General features: G+C 44.1%; 1 protein-coding gene across 1 annotated transcript in view; it reads right to left on the bottom strand.

Moving 5' to 3' along the window:
* Positions 1-23,825, bottom strand: part of ptc (protein patched) — a 199,226-nt gene that overhangs the window by 77,640 nt on the left and 97,761 nt on the right. Inside the window, exons 6-7 of the mRNA XM_071598999.1 lie at positions 18,782-18,896; positions 13,063-13,155 (exon numbers count right to left, since the gene is read on the bottom strand). Of these exons, the coding sequence (XP_071455100.1) occupies positions 13,063-13,155; positions 18,782-18,896 (208 nt within the window). The remainder of the gene's footprint in view (positions 1-13,062; positions 13,156-18,781; positions 18,897-23,825) is intronic.

Here is a 23,825-nt window from a genome sequence, read left to right as displayed (position 1 = left end):
TCACATTTTAATAATTTTCTTATTCATACGACTGACAAATTCAGATCAAAAGGTTATTTCAAAAGGATTAAAAGGGGAGAGGCTACTACTCTAGGCGAAAACCTACCTAGACACCAGATTTATGAGACGCACTTTAATAGTAAACACGAGCGCGCTAGAAAAATTTAAAATAACTGCCGAATCTGTCGCTCTTAATGGTTTCCAAGATAAAATATGCTCGAGGTATTAACGGCGAGGAGCATAAAATATTGTAACATTACCCTCAACTCATTTAGGGAGAACGGAGAAAAAATCCTTCTGAGTTCTGCTGCTTACGCCCTATCCTTAAGAAAACCCATCAATCACCGGAAGTCTCCCGGAAATACTGTTACAGTACCGGAAAAAAATATCTACCCTCGCATAGGCGTTCGCGTAACTATTCCGAAATGATGGCCTTCGATTGTAAAGATATTGAATTATTCTAAGAACCAGTCACATAGACCTGAATCACGAATACCGGAATAGTGTCCATCCACGGTACATTGGATGTACATTCCAACCACGATAATAATGAAGATGCTCAGGAAAGATACAATTTCAAAATCATAAATCGGAAAAATATGAATTTGTAAGCCACGCTAAGTGTATTGCTACGTTTACATCCAGTCAGTATGGTTTTATTACGGTTGCATCAAACTAAAAAAAAGACAGCAATATTTGGCGCCGGATGGTGGTGGAGAAAGTCCATTCTGGACGATCCCCGAAGCGCAAATGGCTAACTTGGACGCAAAAGAAGAGGCTCATCCCGAAACCCCATGTGAAGAGTACCCCTGATGCCGCCCGGAGAACAACCGGCATACCCGATTTGTGGCACCAGGCCCCGCTCTGAGCGAACGACCCCACACACGCGCAGAACCCCCCCCCCCTCCCCGCCGCTATTTATCCTCCCCCACCGCGCGCACCCGCCCGCCCAAACGGGTTGAAATTTCAGCGGTGAATGGATTTCCAGGAAGGGCAACCCGAGCGCGGTAAACGGGAAGTGCCGTCCGTCGTCTCAACCCTCTCCGCGGAGACTCACAGCGGGAGGCCTTAGAACGTTGATGGAAGAGGAAAGAAGATGATGGTCTCCGAGGCAAACACACGGAAAGCAGAGAGAGAAGGAGGCTGGCGTGGGAGATCTTCCCTCCCCCACACTCTTAGAGTGCTCAAAACACACACGTCTCTCCGTTTCTGACTCTTGACGAAGACGTATGCTGATGCGAGAGGGAGAGATGTGGGGGGGGGTGGAAGGGGTTGTCTCCCATCCCTCCATCCACAGGTCGATTAGCAGCGGGTGCAGGGGAGGGCGGCAGGAGGAGGTGGGGGAGGAATACGGAAAAACACGTCGAAGTGGGTGAACGAAATTTGACAGGGTCGGAGGCAAGCGACGAGCATATGGGAGGGCAGGAGGGGGGCGAAGAATACGGCCCCCGCATCCTGCCTTTCATGCGGGAAGGGTGGAAAACGAGCGGAGGGGCGGAAGAGGTCAAGAATTTCCGAGAAGAAAATTGAAACCTAAGGAAGAAATTAGCCTTAGTTGGTTCGGTGGGCATAGTGGTCGCCGGGTACTACGTCTTACGCAACGCAATTACTCTCGTGCCTTCGCAAGGCTGAGTCGCCGGAGGTGCTATGGTCATAGCCATCATGTATTAATATTCACCGAGACATAATTATAGATTTATCATAAAATATGTATCATCTCACGCAGGCGCACACATGTTCATGCCAACGTATCATTAAGGGTGCGTCCGAGTTCAATTTTTAATTATGCATTATGAATGCAGAAAATAGGAATCTGTTAATCCACATCTGAATGGTATCCTGAAAGTCAATGCTAAGATATGCAATTTCAAAAATCAAGCCTTTGCCAATTTTTAATCACAATATTTACGTAAAAGAATTCAAAAAAATGTAGACAATGATGACCACGGGCAAATATCGGTAGGTTATCTAAGCGAGATACACCTTTCCACGCATTGCATTATGAGCTCTAAGCATCAAATGACAACGAACCGCACTTGGACTGCAAAAAGATAAAACCTTCCCCCCCTATATCACGTCATGATTGTGAAATACGAACACTTGACCCGGAAACTGGTGGGTGTCTATTTCTCTAGCGGACTTAAGGCCCAGCTCGGTCACGAATGCTGATGTCACTGGATATTGGAACTGACCTACACGAGAATTTCATTTTACCAGTCATTGTTAGTAATGAAAAGAAGACCTCACGTTTAAATATACACTTCGAATCAAATGAAAATAAAATACTGCCTAATACTCACTCTGTCATATAAAATCACAAATCACTCAAGGGCTCCAGCCACCCGACCACCTTGCAGGGTGTTATTTAGATGTGCAGGTCACGTTGATGAGTGCTTTGGCTTGCCCCTTTGCTCCGAACGCCTTGGTAGACATCAGTTTTCTTCTTCTGAAATACCTCATTATGGAACTACAACGATTTGACAGTCAGCGATAAGGCACTTTATAATTCCAGAGTCAACGCTGATTTCTCAATTGGAATCCATTTACTTTTCTTGAGTCAAGGTAAACAATTTTGACATCTCATCGAATAAGAGTGTCAAAGGTAATCGAATACTTGGAGTGACTAAGAAGAAAGATAGGTCCGAACCTAAACTTATACCACTCATAATAACAGAGACGAAAACTCTCGCAATTTTCTACTTAATAACCCTTCCATTAACCATAAAACCATAAACACAGTCCATTTTTAAGTGGAAAATTGCAAGAGTTTTACAGGGTTCGTCCGGAAAATAAGTGTACTGAGCTCAGGAAAAAAAATTTATTACACTTTTACATATCTTAAGCTAATATTCCTCAAAATAGGACCCTTGTGAGTCGATACACTTGTTCCAGCGGCGTTCCCATTCCTGGAACGCTCCCGCGAAGGCATCATCGGGAACCTCTCGAAGACTCGTCGTCGACCTCTTCTCTGCCCTCCACGAACATCTTGTGCCACCGAAAGATCATGTTTCTGGACATGGCTGACTCCCCGTAAGCCTGGTTAATCATACCGACAGTTTCGGTAGACGATTTCCCAAGCTTTACCGCAAATTTGATGGAATAACGCTGCTCCAAAAACTTCGGCATCACGTTCCGTGACGTGGGTCGAGCGTGGAGGTTCGCGTTAACAGAGCTCCTCACTACACCACAGCTCAGAGCCGACTGCCTTTTTCAGCGTCGCTTGCCAAAATACCCCCCTCCAATCGCAGCCCGTCAGATCGGTGCTGGGCGCGCCTGGAGCGGCGCGCCCAGCCCAGGAGTCAGTACACTTATTTTCCGGACGAACCCTGTAGTCTGTGTTATTGTGGAATAGTTCCACCACATCACACCAGAACCTGCAATTTATATTAACTTATACCACTCATCCATATTCTGAGTGCAAATTCATAGAAATACAATCACAATACATATAATACCGCATGTATCCTTCGCGTCGATCCCTCAGGTGAAACGCCGACTGATTTTAGGCTATGCAAGGACACTATATAAGAGCCAGAGATTGCAATAAGGCAGAAATAAAGTTAGCAGCTGATGAATATTCCCACTTTTAAATATATTCCCACTTATGAGTTTTGACGAATATTAATTTGTCCATTTTCGCTTCATGTCGCAATTGATGTCCTTGGAGAAATGTTAACTTTGACGTATTCCACGCCTTTTTCGCAGGATGGTAACATATCAGTGCTGTCTGGAGGGTTTCTATAATACTTCTGACAAAAACTCCAATTTTTGCATCATCTGCGAGGGAAATTAGATACCTTGGGAGAGTTTCGACCCAGCAAATACTGTGTTGGCCGACGAGAGGTGGGCTAACTTGGCCCCTGACCCCTTGTTTAGTGCCCATTTATCACTGCCGCAGAATGGTCCCAGAATAAAGAATCGTCAACCACAGGTCTAGCCATTACGGATCCGAAGGACGGTAACGTGACACCCGAAGTATTCATCGCTCTTTACCAGGACAAACAACTTAGGGACATGAAATGGCGACAAGAAAGTGACAATGTGATTCCATCACCCATGCATACTTCTATGCATGGGAGATGGAACGGGGAGACATTCCTACCGAGGCATTCAGTCCATGCCAACAGTAAGTATGATTGGAGGGGAATAATCAATCCCGCGAATCAGATCCAACACATTATCTTAAATAAAATACGAAAACCCACGCTCGCCTTTCAATTCCCATTGAAATAAAGAAATAAGTATTTCGACTTTCATTCGTAGATGCTTAGATAGTTATTTATTTTATTTTATTTATTTATTCAGTATAAGTCCGAAAACAGCACATTTAGGCCTTTATATCGAACTATTAACAACGATAACAATGTCACATTTACAAACACCCAAGCCCTAGATGGAGGGAAACTCACCCAGGCGGGAATCGAACCCGCGACCCTTGGAATGGCAGACGAGGACGTTACCCCGCCGCCACCGGGGCCGGCGGATATATCCAGTTAGATGGATAGAGGTCTTTATTTGGGCGTAATTGAGACCAAATGGTATCTTCTTCCATTTAACCCATATACATACTTATGGCGTTTTCTTACTAGTAATCCTATTTTTTCACGGATGATTCTCAAACATTTTTAAGGCATGACAATTTCACCACGTTCCTGACGTCATACAGCAACGCCAAGCACTCGTAGCAATTTTATTCTCCTCAAAGTTGCCATCAACTAACATTTTAATGTAATTTCTTAGTGATTCAAATCGGTCAGCGGATACGTTTATCACTAAAAGATATAAACATTTGAGATATAGACGCGCCCATACTATTTGGCTAACTTTAATGATATAGTACTATTTTAGAATTCATCTAGCAACTAACCGAGTGTATTTCAGCCATAACTTAGATACGCCAAAATCAAGTCGCTGATTCTCTTTATAATAAATGCGGGCGATAGACTCGAGGAAATCCGAACAAGTTTCGGATTGATTTCACTCTCATTTTTTGATATCGCAAACAGGATTTTACGCGTAATCGACGCTCACTCGTCCAGGAAGGCGTCAAGGCGTTCCGTGGAGGCGAGAGGAAATCGACGCTGGCCGACGGAAGCTCGTCTGGGGGTGGGGCATCCGTCCCATTAGCAATCGGGTCGCGGCGGCGACTCGGACAGCCTTATTTTTATTTTAAAGCCTCTAAAAGCTGACACGCTCATGCTGGGGACACGATAAGGAAAAAGAGCAGTGGGAGCGGGGTGGGAAGTTAAGGAGACAGGCCCCGGGAGGGATCTCATCGAGGCATGAATTATGCATGGCGCGGGCATAACTCACCGCCTTGACAGCGTCAGTCCGAGGGCATCCCAAACACAACGAGCCCTCCGAACGGGCGGGCCACTGCAGCGAACGGACACGAAGCGGGGAGAACTTCAAACGTGTCATGAAATTGCTTTGTACATCAAGTATTATATATTAACACTTCGCCATTAAGGCCACTTGACATTCGTTTAAAAAGCTCAATTGGCATGAATTTTTTTGGAGCAAACAGAGTTTTTTTTAAGAACCAAAACGACAAACTTTGCACATTGTTGAATGTCGACACCCCGTTAATAATTGCACACCCTTTCGCTCAACCCGAGTCGCGTATTCGGCTCCAGCTAAATTTAAATAAACTTCCATACGAAATGCAATCAAAATTCATTTTTATGACTTCATTTACTTTCCAAAATTAAATTTGATAGAATGGCAACAGAACCAAGGAGAATTCTTTCCCTTCCGGTGAAATGGTTGGTGTCGCCGAAATATTTATAAAAAAAACAATAATTTGAAAGTCCATTTTTCGTGTCTTGTGCCTCCAACACCGCCCCTATGACAAAACCGCAGTTATCAACACGAAGTCCGGTTTGGCAGGTGAGGGTAGAGCTCACCTACTGCCCGTACTAAGACCAACGGCGTGTGAAATTCACCCATCAGGGTAAGGAGGATGATCAATTCCTTTCCCTGTGCCGAATGTGGTTCCCCGAAAGGAAGACCTGGTACCCTGAAAATCACACAGCTTGGACCGTGAAGGACTAAGTGTGCCCTGAGACGTCCCCTTATGAATAAAAATCCCCAAAATCTTTTGTTCTCTGCATCGCAAGTCAGCTTTTTTCACACAATCTCCCTCGATTTCGGCGAGAAAGTCTACGTCTCCCGGATCAAATGTATAAAAAAAGACTCCAAAAGTCAAAAGAGATTATTCGTGCCACGTTATGAAAGTCCTATCTGACCTTTCACACCTGGGACAGAATTCTCCGTTCAAAAAAATTTCTCCGAAGGAACAACGTAACGCAAAACACACTCGCGTTTGTGAACAGGCATCATCCATCTTCCTAAATGATACTACGGCTTTCTAATGTTGTCCATAAGTAAAGAAACAAGCAGTAGAAGGCAGGGCTTATCTTTCAATGCTTCTCGGAGAGCCGAATACAAGACATTGCCCATTCAACACAACACGCCATGAGGTCTTCACGGACCCGATTGCAACTGAGAATTGCGAACGTTTCCCAAAGACTTCCTACAGTTTAAACAAAATCAATTTCGAAAAATGTCTGGGAGATCATCTCATTTTCGTTTCCGGCACCGGTGCTTCTGGCGCGTGAAGTCTTTTAAAGCTCAGCTCACGACGATCGGAATCACCGAAAGGCGGGAACTCGGGAAACGTTCGGCCATCCGATCCGAGCAGCTCGGATGTCAAACGACGCGACCCTAAAGTTAGCAAATTATGCGCCCGGAAAAAATACGTCCCCGCGGATCCAATTTATGCGACGTGGCCCTTCTGCGGACGGCGACATGACCCTGGCCCCACGTCGGATACGAAAGGAGCAAGGGAGAAAAGAGAGAGGAGGAGAGAGAGTGGGGGAGGGAGGAAATGGCGCCTTCGAGGGAAAACGATTCGAAAGAAAACGAGTGGACAGAGAACAAAAGAAAATAGATGGAGTCGAAGTCAACCAAGCGGACAGAAAAAGCACATTTAAAAAAATGAAAAGACATTAAATAAACTCATCGCCCGTAGGGAGAGAAGAAAAAACATTTGTGAATTACACACCGCTGCAAAAATCGTACCCGATACCCAAGAACGCTAAAATATCCCGCCACCTTCAACTGTCTTTTCCCTTTACTGGAACATGAGGCAGAGGATTTCAAAAATCAGGGATAAGAAGATAACGAGGCCTTCTCCCGTGAGAGATGACGCAATATACTCAATAATCGATTGATTTAAATTTTCGATTCGAACAGCACCGAAATCGATATTTTTGATGGGACTCAATTCGATTTCGATTAAATTTTTGATTTGGTACATAATCTGTTATAATTAGTCCTTTATACATTCAAATTAAGTGTATTATGCGAAGGGAATGTAGGGCCATGAGAACATGCATGTCCCAAGTGCATTCGCGTCATTACTAAGCGTCGATTTTGCCAAAGAGTGCCTTCAATATACTTCATTAATGTTTCTTATGGAGACTGCGCTTTGTTTACGGCAATCAATGGCTGGGATCAAAACAGGCCCTCGCACGCTTCTCAGTGGAGTCCCTGAGATACGCCACTGACCTTAGAGGATGAATTCAAAAGACAACTGTTCCATGCAACGTTCAACGAGTTAATTGTAAAGCATCGCGAAACTTGAGGGCAAAAAAATATTGCCTCGCTAATAAGTTCCGCCCCGCAGAAAAGGGGGTTTCTCCATTTGGCAGACGTCACATAAAAATCAACCCCAGATCTTGGAGATGTAAGAGCCTCCCTCTTCGCCCCCTTCGCTCTCCCTACCCTCTGCTTCACCCCATCCACGAAGCCATTAACCTTCAAAGTGAAAGAACACGTAAATGTTTCCGGGAATATATAAGGAATACTATTGATCCAAGCGTGAGGTATGTGCATTTTTTTGTGAAACCAAACCCTATTCACGTCGCTTTATCCTTACTTCGCATGAAGAGCCCGACCCACAGCCCCAAAAAGAGCAGGAGGTAAAGACATGACATTCAGAACTAAATAAAAATTACAACATTAAAGCTTAGGCGCGGGAGTGCAGTGAAATGATTAAAGAGGCAAGGGAAGAACTGGAGGTAGGAATGAAAGTGGGCGGGGAATTCTTAAAATCAGTTAGGTTTGCTGATGACCAAGCTTTAGTTTGTCAGTCAGCCAAGGGGTTGCAAGCATTGCTGAGCGAATTGGAAATTCAGTGCGACAGGTATGGGATGAGAATCAATATTAATAAAACAAAGGTTATGCGATTTTCTAGAAAGAAAAAGACTAAGCTAAATATTAAAATAGGAGGGCAAAAACTAGAACAGGTAGAACAGTTTACGCATCTCGGAAGTGTTTTGGACCAACACGGTCAAGTAGTAGGGACGTAAGGAGAAGAATTGCGCTAGGCAAAGAGGCTTTTATAAGGAGGAGGGAGTTGATGACAGGGACGTTGAGTAAGGATATTGGTGAAAGGATAGAAGGATTGAAAAGAATAGAAGGTGAAATAGACCGAGAAAAAACAAATGAGGAAGTACTTGTCATGGTTTCCGAAAAGAGGGGTTTGTTGGGAGAAATCCTATGGAGGCAGGAAAAATTGATGAGGGGCGTATTGATAGGCAGTGGGATGTTGAAGACTGTGATTGAGGGGAGAATGTTAGGCAAACGAGGAAAGGGAAGGAACAGGATAGGGATGTTGGACGGGATGAGGGGAGGAAGTACTCAGAGATGAAAAGGGACCTGATTTAGAGTAGGATGCGGGATTTGGTGTTTTGTTAGGAGTAATAAAATATTTATTTGGTAGTTGTGTCCATCCAAAAACCAAACAACCGGTTGATTACCTGAATAATAATAATATATGTATGTATATATATATATATATATATATATATATATATATATATATATATACACATATAAATATGTGTGTGTGTGTGGGGCACACCCTAGCGAGGTGGCTTAAATAGTACCACGCGGAAGTATAAGAGAATTAATTACACAAACCTGCCGTCCCGATAATGATCTCTTCCACGCCATATCGGCAGTTATTATCAACGTCTCATACGGAGTATGCAACGGGCACTAAAAACTATGCAACAAACACGCCATATTAAATTAAGGCGAATTTCCGAAATAATTTATTTATTTTGAGGGAAGGGAGGAACCTTTCCTCTCTGCTCCCCACCTCTCCCTCTCTCTCTTTCTCTCAACTTCTCCACTTCTTACACCGAAAGGGACGGGTCGACTGACAGCGAAACGCTGACTCGCAAAAACCGTCCGTAAAAGCACCGACCGGGGATAATTATTTTCGAAGCCTTCGGTGGAAAAGAGAGAGAGAGAGAGAGAAATAAGCAAGACTCCCAGAGGTTGGCAACGCTCCGATCCTCCCACACACCCCCCCTCTCCTCCCCTCCCCCCCTGAGAGGAAAAGGAGAAAGGAGGAAAAAATACGCTCCGAGGCGGGCCCCTCTCGCATTCCGACGTGGGTTAGAGAGGAGGGGGGGTGCGGGTGTGTATCAAGGCTCGGCGACACCTCTCTCTCTCCCTTGTCTCCAACCAATATCCCCAAAACCCCTCGGCATACCCATCTCCCGCCCGCAGGTTAATACTACGCGGGCAACGTACCTCACACGCAAATTCGAAGCACACTTTTTCCCACCCGAAAATATTAAAAACACGCCACAAACCCAGTGGAGTAAATCAAAAAAATACTTACGATAGGAGAAACTGACTTTAAAACGGTCAGAGGTTTTTGAAGGCAATTTTCCCAACTTGTGCCTAAGAATTCGTCATCGGAACTCGAGCTGAACAACTTGTCGCACGAGGGAGAGTAGTATATTAATGGCTAGTAATTTTATATAGGTGGCTGATTCTATTGAAATATCTTTATAAATCGTACTAATACTAGAGCAGCTCCTCATGGTCATGCTTGGAGTTGGCCTCTAAAATCAAAATGTGACTGCGGCGAAGGGAGAAAAAACAATTGACTGCCACGAGGCGAATAAAAATACATTTTATATTTATCGTGGAGTACAGAGGTCTCAACGCTCCACGACGTACGTTCAACGTTAACGCGAACATGAATGAATCCCATGATAATTTCCCCCCCGATTCCAGAAAGGACACATGATCGTATGTCCCACTGGCGCTGAAGCAGTCAAAGATCATGCTGTCTAATTGGCATGAGTAATTTTCTCCGAGAACCGCTTTTCATATTCGCTCATTGAAAAATACGCACCGGAACGTGTACGTTGGTCGAGTTGGTTGGAGTAGACAACGCACCAATAAATGAATGAACAGCGACACCACCAAACCATGAAAACCTTCGACGCCAGCACAAAATTATACATTAATTAAAAGGGAAAATTAAATATTAAAAAAAACATGACATAAAGATCAATTCGGCCCGACATTTGTTATATTCAATGAGATGCTAATGATGGTGGAGCTTTTATTTACGGCACGGAATCGTTGAGAGTAAGGAAACAATAAGGGCGAAAGAATTTATGGACCTAGCTTTATCTCTGGAATCAATCGCCATCGCTCACGAATGCATGCATAATAGGAGGAGGAGGGGGGACAAGATAGATAATCGGGGGGGGGGGGAGGGGGGGGGGGAGGGAGGGGGCAAGAGGGGGGGGGAAGAGGAGGGCCAAAAGCATAAAAAGGGCGAGTTAACGGCTCGCCGCTAATTGGTGGATGCCAAATGCCAAGATCTCCGACGTCTCTCGCCCGCCATCAAAAGCGATCGCATGATTATATGTTTACACTAGTGTGGTCCAGCCTCCTCCATTGGAGGCTGGGGGGAGGGAGGGGGAAGGGCTATCGGGCGGAAAAAAGCCCCTCTGCGCCTCTCGTCATTCCTCCCGACCGCGGGGGGGGGAGGAGAGGATGCCCTGAATCGCCCACTGGAGTCGGGAGGTCGTGAACTCTCCGCCGCTGGAGTAGAAATCACGGAGACGACCGCTGAATACTCGAGGCGAAAGTGAAGGGGGACGAAAGAGACAACATGGAGAAAACACAGAGCCGGGTTACGAGGCCCGTTTTAATTGCAGTCTCCCAAATCTCAGGGAGACCCCGAGGATACCGTCCCTTATTAGTCTAAAATTCCCAGAACACATATTTCCAGCGTTTGAAGTTCCTGAGGAGGCCAATCTACACAATATCCCGTAAGCCGCTGCCGCAAGGGCGTGTGGCGGGGGGTGTAAGGGCACCTACCATCAAGGTTAATCGTCGCTTTGATGTGCACTTAAACGCTACTCGCAGACTCCCGAGAGTCTCCGTGGCGTTCTCGACATCTCCAGCGAGGAAAACAGAATCTGCATATTCCGCACCACCACGCCCACCGCCGGGGTCGCCAACTAAGCCGCGTGCCTCCCTCCGCACACGACCGCGTGTTAACGCGAGGCAAGTAAGGGAACACCTCAAATAATCCCGGATTATTTCCACTCCCAGGTCATTCATTCCCGAGAACAAATGCAGGGTGGAAGAATCGCTACGCATTCGGAAGGTTTATTTTTCAAAGTCCTTCCGTTTATTTATTTTTTTTCAAATATACGATACGTTAGGCTCCAGCGTTGAAATCGCTCTTGGGGACACGATGGCGTAAGGATTTCGAATCGCGGTGCTTGAAGACGAAGGCTTCGCCGGTGCTTAACGACGCAGAGTAAGCAAGCGCGGTACCGTGGAGATTGCCAACTTCCTATTTCGAATCCACGAGCGCTGCTGCGAATGGAGCAGGGGTCACACCCCCTGAGGGACTACACGTGTAATTCGCACCGGATAAACGTCAAATGTGCGCGTACTCTAACATCGCCCATGAATACGTGACTACAACGTGTAAACGGACCTCTTCACCGCTAAGCACTTGAATAAACGGGAACCACTAATGCTGTTGTCTGCTGTTTCCGGCACGTATTTTTCTTATTACACATGTATATCCTTGTGTATCAGAAATTGGTTTTATCCTTGCTTAAGAAACAGTTATCACCCCGAAGGTGGAGGTTTACAGGTGATGGTAGATCTCACCAAGTGCTATGGACAACGGTGCGTGCGATTCAAATAGCGGGATTGGGGGGGGGGGGCAGGGTCAGCTCCTAACTCTAGGCACCCTCAGGTTTCCCAGAAGGAAGATCTGGTACCGGAAAAATCACGCAGCTTGGGCGAATTTGAGAGTGCCCAGAGGCGTCCCCACGAACCAAACCAAGGGTCAGTAGTCCAGCGCCCTAGCCACTGGAACGCCTGGTCCCTTTATTTCTTTAAATATATTAACTATTTTTCAGGGATAACATTTTTTTAATTTGCTTGTATGATGATATCTTTGACAATGGTGAAAGTCATTTCGTTATAAACTTGACATAAGACTTGGTTTTCTACTTAATACACGCAAGACAGAGGAGTTTTTATTTCATTGATCATTATCGAACGCAAAACTTCACATACACGTTAAAATTTTGAGTTAAGGGCGTACATCACTTAAAGAGAGTTTCAGTGGAAATGCTTGACATTTCACGCAAGATTAATGCAGAATCACATTGGAAATATTTAAAACATTTTTTGCATTTCATGCCGATACGATGCACTACCAAGATACAGGGTTTGGTGCATTATACCCGGATGTTAGGAAAGAAATGTTTGATTAACGGTAAACCGCAATCTTGCTGAGTAGCCAGCCGCATCAAATGGAAATGAAGGCTATTTGGATTTAATTTTGTGGCGTGAGTAAAAATACTTTCTAATAGGCCTTCAAAAAAATAATTCATACGTACGTAAACGGGAAAATAAATCACGAAGGGTTTTTTTGCTGTCGCTTTGAGAAAATTAGCAACGGAAAACGTTTAGCGTCCGATAGAAAAAAAAACACTGGACATGAGTAGCCAATATCAGTTAATCATAGCGACGGGAGCCTTCTTTACCCGTCATGAAAATGAATCACCGACGACCGAGCGAAACTACCCGAGAGGCACCAATTTCCAGCTACAAAACGAGAATTGCACAGCGGAAATGGAGGAATTCGGCGTGGATAAGTGAAGGAAGAAGGGTGAGCATATATTATCGATGGAAGGGTTTTCATCTTACCTGTCCACTCTGCTTATTGGGTGCGGTGTCCGGGCACTCATGATCACGTGGGTTGAGGCACGGCTTCTCCTGATACGCCGTGCTTATCCCAGCCTGCAAACGGAGGAACGGACATTAAGATCGAGACAACATCTGAGAGACAAAATCAGTCAACGCATTGAAAAAAACAAGTTGATGAGAAAAATTATAATGGACTCCATCAGCTGTCATTTCCAAATTAACCAATAAGTCACTAGAACATTATTGCTCATGCATAATTACATTATAAAGTCCACTGCCAAAAGGAAAACAACACTTTAGATTCGCCGGTCAATTTCTCACTTCTTCAGATCGACGAGAAATCACGATGAAATTTTGGGGAAAAAGTAATGCGGAACATGAATGCGATAGTACGCTTTAGATTGGTTCACACCGAGTGACCTGGGATAAGCCGAATGCATGGACGTCACGTAAACGCTATCTGGCGTCAATCGATGGAAGTAATCAAACGTTAAATGAGCAAAAGTTGTACGCGTTCCCGACGATATTGCGTCGCAACGAAACCCACACAATTAAATGTTTTTGGATAACCAATTGAAAGCTGCGCTTGGATCTCACGCTTGTATGTCAACCTATCTACGTCTACAGAATACCTCGCACGCAGCCAGGAGTGTGTGTATGGCGGGCGGTGCTGGGGCGCCAGTCAACAAAACATTGGTTCTACGTCAACACAAATACCCCGCGATTCACCGAAGAGGTGCCTGCCTGGTAGGGGTTGCAAGCACCAGGGGGAAAGGGTATGGGATGAGGAAGGGTATTTAAGAGGTGGGAGAAGGGTAAAAACCATCCACCGAAACATACGTGCTTTTGAAATCCAGAATTCACAGTATAAAGGGTGTTGCCTAAACGTCTACTGCCACACGTCCCCGAGATACCTCACCGACATTATAGTGAGAGTCATAAAATAGAGCGGATTTTCCTGGGTGAGCATTTCAACTTTCAATTAGAATAGTTTATTACTGATGCAATCAGCTCTAAAAAATACTAGGAGCGAATCCTGAAATTACAATGAATCTAACCGTTTTTATTTATTCAAGTGACCATTTACTTTCCACTATTTTACTGTTTAATGTCATTTCCACATCTCTAAACAGCATTTGCTCGACTCCTAAATGTATACTTGAGCCGATGCATAGTTACGAATATTTTGGGCTGAAGGACCGCGCTCAAATTAATAATGGAAGTCGCCGGTAGTCACAGATACTGGTATTGACGACCCCATAAAGCTGCCACCAACCCAGATCTCATCCAGGGCGGAGCGAGTGATTAGAGCACATCAACTTCCATGGAAAAGAAGAACACTAACATTCATTGACAGATGCTCCGCGGAATACCACAACTCTTGTTCCTCTTCGACGAACATTAAAAACTGTCCAAGGAATAAAATAAGTCGGGTACGTAGTGGAGTGGGTATATCCACTGCTCGTGAAAAAGACGCCCTCGGTCTCCCTCACCTCGCCGGTCCATCCAACAGAGCTGACATTACAGCACCGAAGAGCGCGCAGAAAATTACTGAATTCGCAAACATTTCAATGAAAACATCTTCCGGCCGTGCGTGCCGGGGGACCAGACTTGATCACTTCCTCGTCCCGCATTCCCACCCCCAGCACCCAAACCCCTTCGCTTTATCGCCTCAGCCCACGTAAACCACCACTCTCGCGATCAAGATCACCCGCCTCGAAAGCCTGATACTCCTTCATTTGAGGGCGCCGAAAACAGGTTTAATTCGTCGTCCGGGGGGTGGGAGGCGTCCTCATCCTCTCTCCCGGCGGAATCTACAAGCGATTCGGGACTTGGCTTGGAGAAACGCGGCAGCGTTAGGGCCCCCACCCCTTGGCTGATTTTCGTACCTACATCCCCCCTTTCACCCTCCTCAACCCCGATCCAATTTAACTGTTGTAAGAATTTAATTTATTTATCTTTCATCATACCACCATTTCCGGTTGAAACCGTACACCCATCATTTCGAGGGAACAGCAAAAGGCTCCGTCTCTGAGCAGCGCTGCTTCTCCACTTGAGTGGACCATTTAATCAACGAACGTTTCCTCCTTCAGATGAGGAAACTACCGCAGGCCGCTCGGCAATGTGTTCCCTAACCACGTCCATTCCCGATGAAGTGACAGCTGCAGTGTGTGTGCGTGTTTGGAGAACACACACAGAGGTGAAAATGTAACGGGGACTGTGCTAAATTTCCTTTTATTTTAAATGAGCCAGACAGGGGTTAGAACAACTTTAATTGAGGCTCATCTGATCCCCTGACTCGATCCCGATTCGACTGCCCCCTCATGAATTTTTGTTTTGTTTTTCTTTCGGAATAGAAAACAGCTTCTTTTCATTTTTAAACGTCGATATAACTAAAAGAGTACTTTCAGCCACATTCAAAGCAAATAGCACAGCATGAGCCTTCGCAGATATGGCGGTGTTAACTTGTTTCCGCATGGAACAGGAAATAATCGAGTTTTTACTCTTCGCCTTACCTGAAGACATCGGAATATCACTGATATCATACATGGAATAGCGCGTCGCTTCCTTCTCACATCACGTAAGGGTGACTGTGATGTACAGGGTTGATGATTGTGATTACCTTTGCATTTGTTTCGATCAATTGTTTAAATTTAGCCCCCCAAGCGCACGATTTAAAGGTTTCGAGACGTGTTTCCAGGTGCCAACACACGCAGTGTATTCATACAACGATTGAGCATCCGGATTTTTAATATCGCTTCAGAAAATATTTTTACTACGAAGGCCAAAAACCCACTTATATATATATATATATATATATATATATATATATATATATATATATATATATATATATATATATAGTCGCGGTAGTCCAGGGGGTAGAGCGTTGGACTGCTGAACGGAGGGTTCCAGGTTCGATTCCCGGGCAAGGCACTCTGGGCACCTTGTAGCTCCACCCAGGTTATGTGATTTTTCGGGTATCAGATCTTCCTGGGCAACCATAATCGGCACAGGGAAAGGAACTGGCCCCCCTACCCTGATGTGTGAATTTCACACGTCGTATTGGGGTTAGTATTGGGTGAACTCTACCATCACCTACTAAACCGACCTTCGGGTTGATTACTGGGTTTATGGTGTGTGTGTGTATATATTTTATATATATATATATATATATATATATATATATATATATATATATATATATATATATATATATAGTCGCGGTAGTCCAGGAGTAGAGCGTTTGACTACAGACCGGGGGGTCCGATTCCCAAGATCGCGAGTGAAAGATTAAGCACCCCGTAAACGCCCGGCGGGGCGTCGACATGTCATGGTTTTAATTGCCTCGCGAGCATGCCGTCCTCCACTCCCCCCGCTCGAATATTGCAATTTCTCCATCGGTCCCGGTTGTGCGGTTGTGCCCACTTGCCGCGACCTCAAGGTCGCCCGCGAGAGACGACGTCTTCGCGGGTGGGGCGGAGGAGGAAGGACGGGGAGGAGAGGGAGAGCATGAAAACAAAACCGTACCCACCGTTACGGCATTCCGCAGTCGCAAAAAAAAAGAAGGGATATTTATTCGCACGGTTCAACGATTCGCGCGACGACTGAAAGGGGGAGGGGGCAATCACGGAGCCCGCGACCCCTCGGGGCCGGATAATAACAACCATTAACCACAACCCCCCCCCCATCGCGACCAAATACACACACAAGACAGCGGGTCACGCCATTATGGCAAGAAGCGCGTGTAATGAGCCAATTAAAATGCCCGGAGTAAAAACGAAGCCAGAGCGCGACAATATTTATGAAACGCCCGGACCCGCCTTCAGGAGAGTGACCTCCCTCTTCCCCGTCCCCCAAGCCGCCCCTTCCAGAAATACAAACATCGCGTAATTGTAATTAAGGGATTATATTTATGAATGTCTGGCAGGTGTAAGCTGGGCGGGTGCCAATGCGGAGGGGAGGGGTGGGTGCGGGCAGGGGGGCCTGGGGTGCGTCGGAGGGCTTATAGCTTTTATATCTTGGCGCGCTTCCAGCCTTAAAGAGCCTGCGTGTGGGACAATATTTTAGCAATACAATCCAAAAATACTTCCAGTCGAGAACCATTAAATTCCCTATGAAATACTCTTAGGAGCTCGCGCGTGCCAACTAATGGGGAATCGGAAGAAGAGGGGAGAGACTCGATGAAAAAAAGAATGTCTTGGGATCAAAAGGTACGGGGATTATGGGATGGCTTTACAACTAGTGAAATAGCCGCCGCGGAAATTCGTTTTTAGACCAAACATTTGTCACTATTAAACTAATTAATAGGCTAACTACCCTTTTAATGGCATTAAACATGGTAAGGAAATCACTAGGCAACCACCTTCTTCGGCGGCAATGGGTGACAGAACTAAATATCGGGTTACGGTCCAAGCTGAAGAAGTGGTAGGTCGTTTACGTCACTAAATACTTCTTTTGGAATTAAGTGGTTCCTTTAAGGCTCAGCTCTATTCCTCCCGTATCTGTATTTCTATGCATTCCCCAGCTGACGATCACTAAATACTACTATCGGAATGACACGACTTGAAAGAATAGAATGGGAAAATGCTCCCAAATGATTCCATAAATATTAAACGGATGCATTCATATCCAATTCTGCTGCCTCTCCTGTCTCTTTGGAACATCATTTTGCAAATCCTCTTTGGAGCGCAATATGTCACAAGGAAAACGCCTCTCCGATTCACCATTTGAGAGACACTTCCCATTCCATATCTCACCCACCTATGTGACCATTGAATGGATGTTAACTAACTAATCCCAAAATAACACAGGAAACATTCAACAATATGAAACCCCAAGGTTTTATCGCAAATGCATATGTACAGGTAATTCATTTCGGAACAGCTGAACCTGTCCGTTAACTCACATTTTTACGAGTAGAAAACGGCTCACAGAATAAGGTAAAAAATATTGAAATAACGCGTGTCACTTTTGATTGCTGCGAATTAATCAGGTTCCAAATCTTAAACGACAATAAGAAATAATTAACATAAATCATGAATTAAGAAAATGGCCAAATATCCGCCTAAAGAGGCAACAATATGATGCGATAAGATTAAGTTTTAAAGCATTGAGTTAGCAGGAAGAGGATTTAACGTTTGTATTGAAAATTTAAGTGGTCGCGTTAATCGATGAAAAATTATTATTATTAGTTTTCTGCGTCACCCAGGCTAAACATTACATGTCACATTATTCCAAAGAAGCTGCGGGAAATGCCGCAACAGTAACTTTTAACGGAGTCATCCGCTAATTGTTGCATTGGATTACATGTCACGTAAAATCCCCAGAAACAGCAGCAATCGCTGCAAGTGATCCCAATTTACTTTTCTTCCGTCTAAAAGTTATCCCACTACGAAACAAATTCTTTTTCTGCTTCCCCTTTGATCTTTCTTATTTTCCTAGCTCAAACCACATTTCTAAATTCTCCACATAATTTGCAAATTAGCATCCTAATGTTCATTTCTATATTCATATCTAGATTGATAAAAACTGCGGAGCTAAAATGTTAACTCTCTTTATTTTAATAGCAATTATAGATTGCGTCACTGACTCACAGAAAATGAAGGCAGTGTCGAACATTTTGATCAGCTCAGACACGAGACAATAAGCAGACAATCAAGTCGTTGACAATCAGCCGACATGTACGCACACTCATCGTTCGGAAATGCAAACTTACCCTCTTCATGAAATCCTCCAGAGTGTCGAATGGGAAAAGTAAGTTAAACTCCTTCATCTGTGCAACCATTTTCTCTGGATTTAGATTTGTCCACCGCACTGAAGAACCGACGCCCCTGTAAGAAAAATAATCCGATTAAACACTTTTATAATAATAATATATATATATAGGCTATATATATAAGTATATATAAGCATATATATATATATATATATAACAACAATTTCAGAGTGTAAAAATCATTCGCCTTGACTGGGATTCGAACTCAGATCCCTCAATATCCAGTCGAGTGCTTTAGCCACTTAAGCTACCGAGGCGTCCTCTTAAACTCTGAAATTTTTGGGGCTTTTAAAGGAACTAGATGTTGTGACGAAATGCCGTACATACAATGTCACAGGCATTCGTAGTCGTGCGCGAGGCGCCACAGTCCACGAGGTTAAAGCCAACTTTAAACACGTATGGTGTTTTCACTTTGACAAATTCCAAAGAAACTGCGGGAGATGCCGCAACAGTAACTTTTTAAGTGTTTAAAGTTGGCTTTAACCTCGTGGACTGTGGCGCCTCGCGCACGACTACGAATGCCTGTGACATTGTATGTACGGCATTTCGTCACAACATCTAATTCCTTTAAAAGCCCCAAAAATTTCAGAGTTTAAGAGGACGCCTCGGTAGCTTAAGTGGCTAAAGCACTCGACTGGATATTGAGGGATCTGGGTTCGAATCCCAGTCAAGGCGAATGATTTTTACACTCTGAAATTGTTGCAATATATATATATATATATATATATATTTATTTATTAAGCTCATATAGTTACTATTAACAAAATGAAATTGTATGATATGAAACAAGACGCAAGTAACTAAATAGATGGCACCGGTTAACAACCTCAAGACAGCTAAAATACTAGTGCGTTACATTGGCATCACAAACCTTTCATGAGAAGGATGTGAGGGTCAGTCAAAAAGAAACTTGCTTTCAATAGACGGGTTGAAGACAAATCTAATGGAAAGGTAAGAAAAATGAGTTTCTTCGCTTTAATGTTTACCAAATTTGGAGTACACAGGAAGTATTGGGAAACAATGGTAGAAAACGATAGTTGAGGAATAGGAAAAGGCTACGAAAAAATCCGCCAGATTCGTTTATAACTACAACGAGAAGCAAGTAAGCGTGAGAGACATGCAGGAGGAATCATTTTGGATGTACCTTGGTTCACAAAGAGAGCAAGCAACGCTGAAGTGACTTCAAGAAGGGAAGGAAACACCTGAGTTTTGAGGGAACCATTATTGCACCAAATTAATTATATACAAGTTAATTCGAACACCGGAATAAAATGAGAGAGATAAAGTAGATACCGTCACCCTTTAGACATACACTCGCTCTTCCCTGCCATTAGAGGGAAGCATAACAAAATCGAACCCTAATAACCCGAAAACATAAACATTCAATATTTTGGTCGATGACGCACATAGTTATGCATAGGTATGAGTACCAGTGCTTTAGTATATAAACTAATATACACATTCAAATACATTTATGATCTATTAGTCGTGCACGTGTTTCTGGCGCACCAACCCAGCAACAAAAACTCTTGCACCGGTTTGCGAATAATATTTGCAAAACATTATTGGTGTAGAAGAGCTGTAGCAGGGAAAACAAGCTAATTGTCCATAAAGACAACCAGTCAAACCAGTCCAGACCAGAACAAAGACCAGACAATCCAGTCAAAATGAGATTCTTTCAATGCCTATAATATGTGCTTTTTTAACGGATATCAAAGCAGCATCCGATCGTTCAGGAAATAATCTAGCAATTGATACAGTATTTTGGCGTTCCTTCCGTTTAGGATCCCTGACAATGTTTGAGTGCAAATATTGGTAAATAACTGTTTCCAGTCTCCAGTTTCAATGGACCATGAAGTTTCCACGCATAAAATTAAAACTTAGGGCAAACTATACACTCTAAAACACTTGAAGACGACGCTTAATAGTCTATAATTGAATTAGTAGTTTAGTGGAAGTGAATACTACTTCATGCCTTCTTATCGCGCTATATACGATCTCCACCAAATTGAGGGATTCATTTTGATCAGTTGGCGAATGAAAACTTAAGCCGGCGATGATCAAATTTCATACACGGCGTGGAGCATTAACATAGGCATGACCTAATCTTTTATAGTGAATGTCGATTATTTCGATCGCAGAATAAATCACGAGCGTGATAATTAAACATCTTGGAAGTGGGCCTCCACGCGATACTGTTAACACTCCAACAAAATGTTTTCGCGATACTTAGAAAAATACATGGAAATATTTTCACCGAGGGGTTGGCATTATTGGGGGGATGAACGCGGTTAACTGCAGTTGCGGACGAAAATATTGCGGCGGGAAAAAAATGGAAGGTGTGGACGACGCGAAGCAAAGAGGAGAAACGTGAACGAAAGGGTGCGTGGCGATGACCGGAAGGGGGAGTTAGCCGTGACGCCGTCGGAAAGGACATTAAAAAATCATCCTTCTTCCCTTCGGACGCCAAAACGAGAAAATAAACGAGAGCCCATGACATTTACGGCGACCCTTCCGTGGTCGTACTCCCATCACGTCCGCCTCGTGGACTCGGGAAGGGAGACTCCGAGTTCCTCCCGCGCCCCCGACCCCGCCTCCACTCCCCAACCCCTGCGAAGACGAGAGCGTGGCCGGGAGAGAGGTGGGGTGGGGCTTCCGCACCACTGTTTCCCCGCAGACTCGCAAAAAACCGCGACGCACGCGCTAAAGGCGGCTATGACCTCACCCTACGAGAATTTTCCAACTATTTTCGTTCATTCCTTAAATATTAAAAATTATATAATACATTGGTTATAAATTACGTATTGGGATCTGAAAATACTGTTACACTACCTATGTGGTAGATTACGAATGATATTAGTTTGTGACCACCATGATATAACATACGTATAAAGATTTAACTTCAGCTTAACCCGCGGTATATTTCGCATCAATCAAAGAAATCGTCATCATTTGATTAAAATATTCACTATGATTCACAGTTTATTTCCAAGTGATCAATTACTATATGATTATGATGACGAGGACATTTTATGTCCACTATGAAAACTTGCATGAGAAAAATGGCGCCATTTACAGCTGTTTTTTTCCACGGCCTCCGTCGCCGAGCTACCAAAAATAATTTTTAAATATGGGGTTTTAATTAAATTAATATTATCTGTAAAGTTCAAGTTATTTGTGTATCACTTATCTTATAACCCAAAATATATTTAAAAATTAAGATGAACGCATTTTGGGGGCTATTAGAAAGTGTTACAGAAAACCACATGCTAAACTTACCAATTTCAAGGAATGAATGCGCAAAGAAAACCTTGGGACGTCATATTTCTTATAATTCCAATCGATAAAACATAATTTAAGTGATCTAATATTTAAATATTCAAATTACGCAAGGAAAAAGCTATCCCGAGACCAGAGCCGAATTACTAGTACCCCGCTCTTAAAATTCCTTCGAAGGACTGGATGATAAGAACTGCCTTAGCCCTTTCTTCTCCACGCCCTTCCCCTGCGTGGCCAGAGCCTTCAACGATTTACTTATGGAGGAATGCCGGCGACCACCACCGACCGGCACACACGCCCACGAGGAGCGTCGGGGGTGGTGGCTATTCTCAGGGTGTAAGGCCATCTGCCGAACTTCAAACGTCCACGGGAGGGTGCAAGCGCAATCAGAAAATGGGCATTTCTCACGTCCGATCGAGAAAACCACCGACATCTTGGCCTCAAAATAGCCCCACTGCCAAGGTTCCTGGGCCGCAGATTAAAACACTTGTTGCAATTGAAGAACGAGAAGCGTTTGAAATGCACCACACACACATCTCGTTCATTTAAGATATATGCCTAAGGAAAAATGTCATGATGCCATTTTTATCTTTTTCATTGTTAATCCGTCACACAATTAAAAAAAACAACTTCAATTTTAAGGACTGCTGACTCAAATAAAATGTACGTGCGCATTTGTTATCAGGTTAAAGTCGCCATATTTTTCTAGCCCAAGATTTCTTCATAATGCTTATACGCCAATTTCACTCGCAAAACATTGGTGCAATTTTAACAGAAATCTAATGGAAGATGATCTGGAGGTCGGGAACGTAAGCTCGCTAATGATAAGGTACACACGTACATTGTCGCGGCCGAAGGATTTAACGCTAACCTGTGATAAATGCGAACACACACTAAAACGCACGAAAATATAGGAGCATTATTTACACCGTATTAACGGGCTAGCGGTAAGAAAGGGGCCAGAATTGACACAGTCAAGCACTCCTTATTACCCCGAAACGACAAATATTTATAACAAAATCAGAAAACCACTCCTGCCTTTAAATTCAAAAAAACAAACATTAAAAAATTTACTCGGACCCCTAAATTATTGCCTAAAATAAAAGGTCGATGTCCCAAACGGGCCTCCTGCCATACGCCCTCACGAGGTCATGGGGAAATACGTCTAGGTGTCAGCAACATCACGGACTTGAAGCAATTTCGGAACTCCCTTCTCGGAAACGACCTCACCAAAGTACCCCACCGAAGGGAGGCGACAGCGCCGGAGATCAAAGAGGTTTGCAAGTGTCTCGTTCAGCCCTTCGTGGTCTCCTCCCTCTCTTAAAAGCATTAGGGGCGGCCTGGGGCGACACGAGCGAGTGAGCATTGCGTGCCCGACTACCAACACGGCCCTAAACACAAAACTGGGACACCCTATCATCCGCGACCCTTCATTGTGTTCAGAGCATATGAATGATAACAGAGCAAGCAGTAGAAACAGAGCAAAGTTTCTTCAAGTACTCAAACATACATAGTATACCCGTCAGCCAAAAAGATTATTGATTGACATGCTATTAAAATGTTTGCCCCTGAGTAAGTGGCCAGCCTGGGCATGGAAAATATACATAAAACAGCGAATGGCTAAGTGAGAGCTTACACAACAGTAAATCAGCAAGTGATTGCATATGCCGCTATTCCACAGCAGAAGCGTCGAGGACCAAACTGT

The sequence above is a fragment of the Hetaerina americana genome, unplaced genomic scaffold (genome assembly GCF_022747635.1).
Source record: "Hetaerina americana unplaced genomic scaffold, ioHetAmer1.1.p SCAF_10, whole genome shotgun sequence".
In the NCBI taxonomy this organism is placed as follows: Eukaryota; Metazoa; Arthropoda; class Insecta; order Odonata; family Calopterygidae; genus Hetaerina; species Hetaerina americana.
Note: the sequence above shows the minus strand (reverse complement) of the source record. Positions and strands in the feature narration are given on the sequence as shown.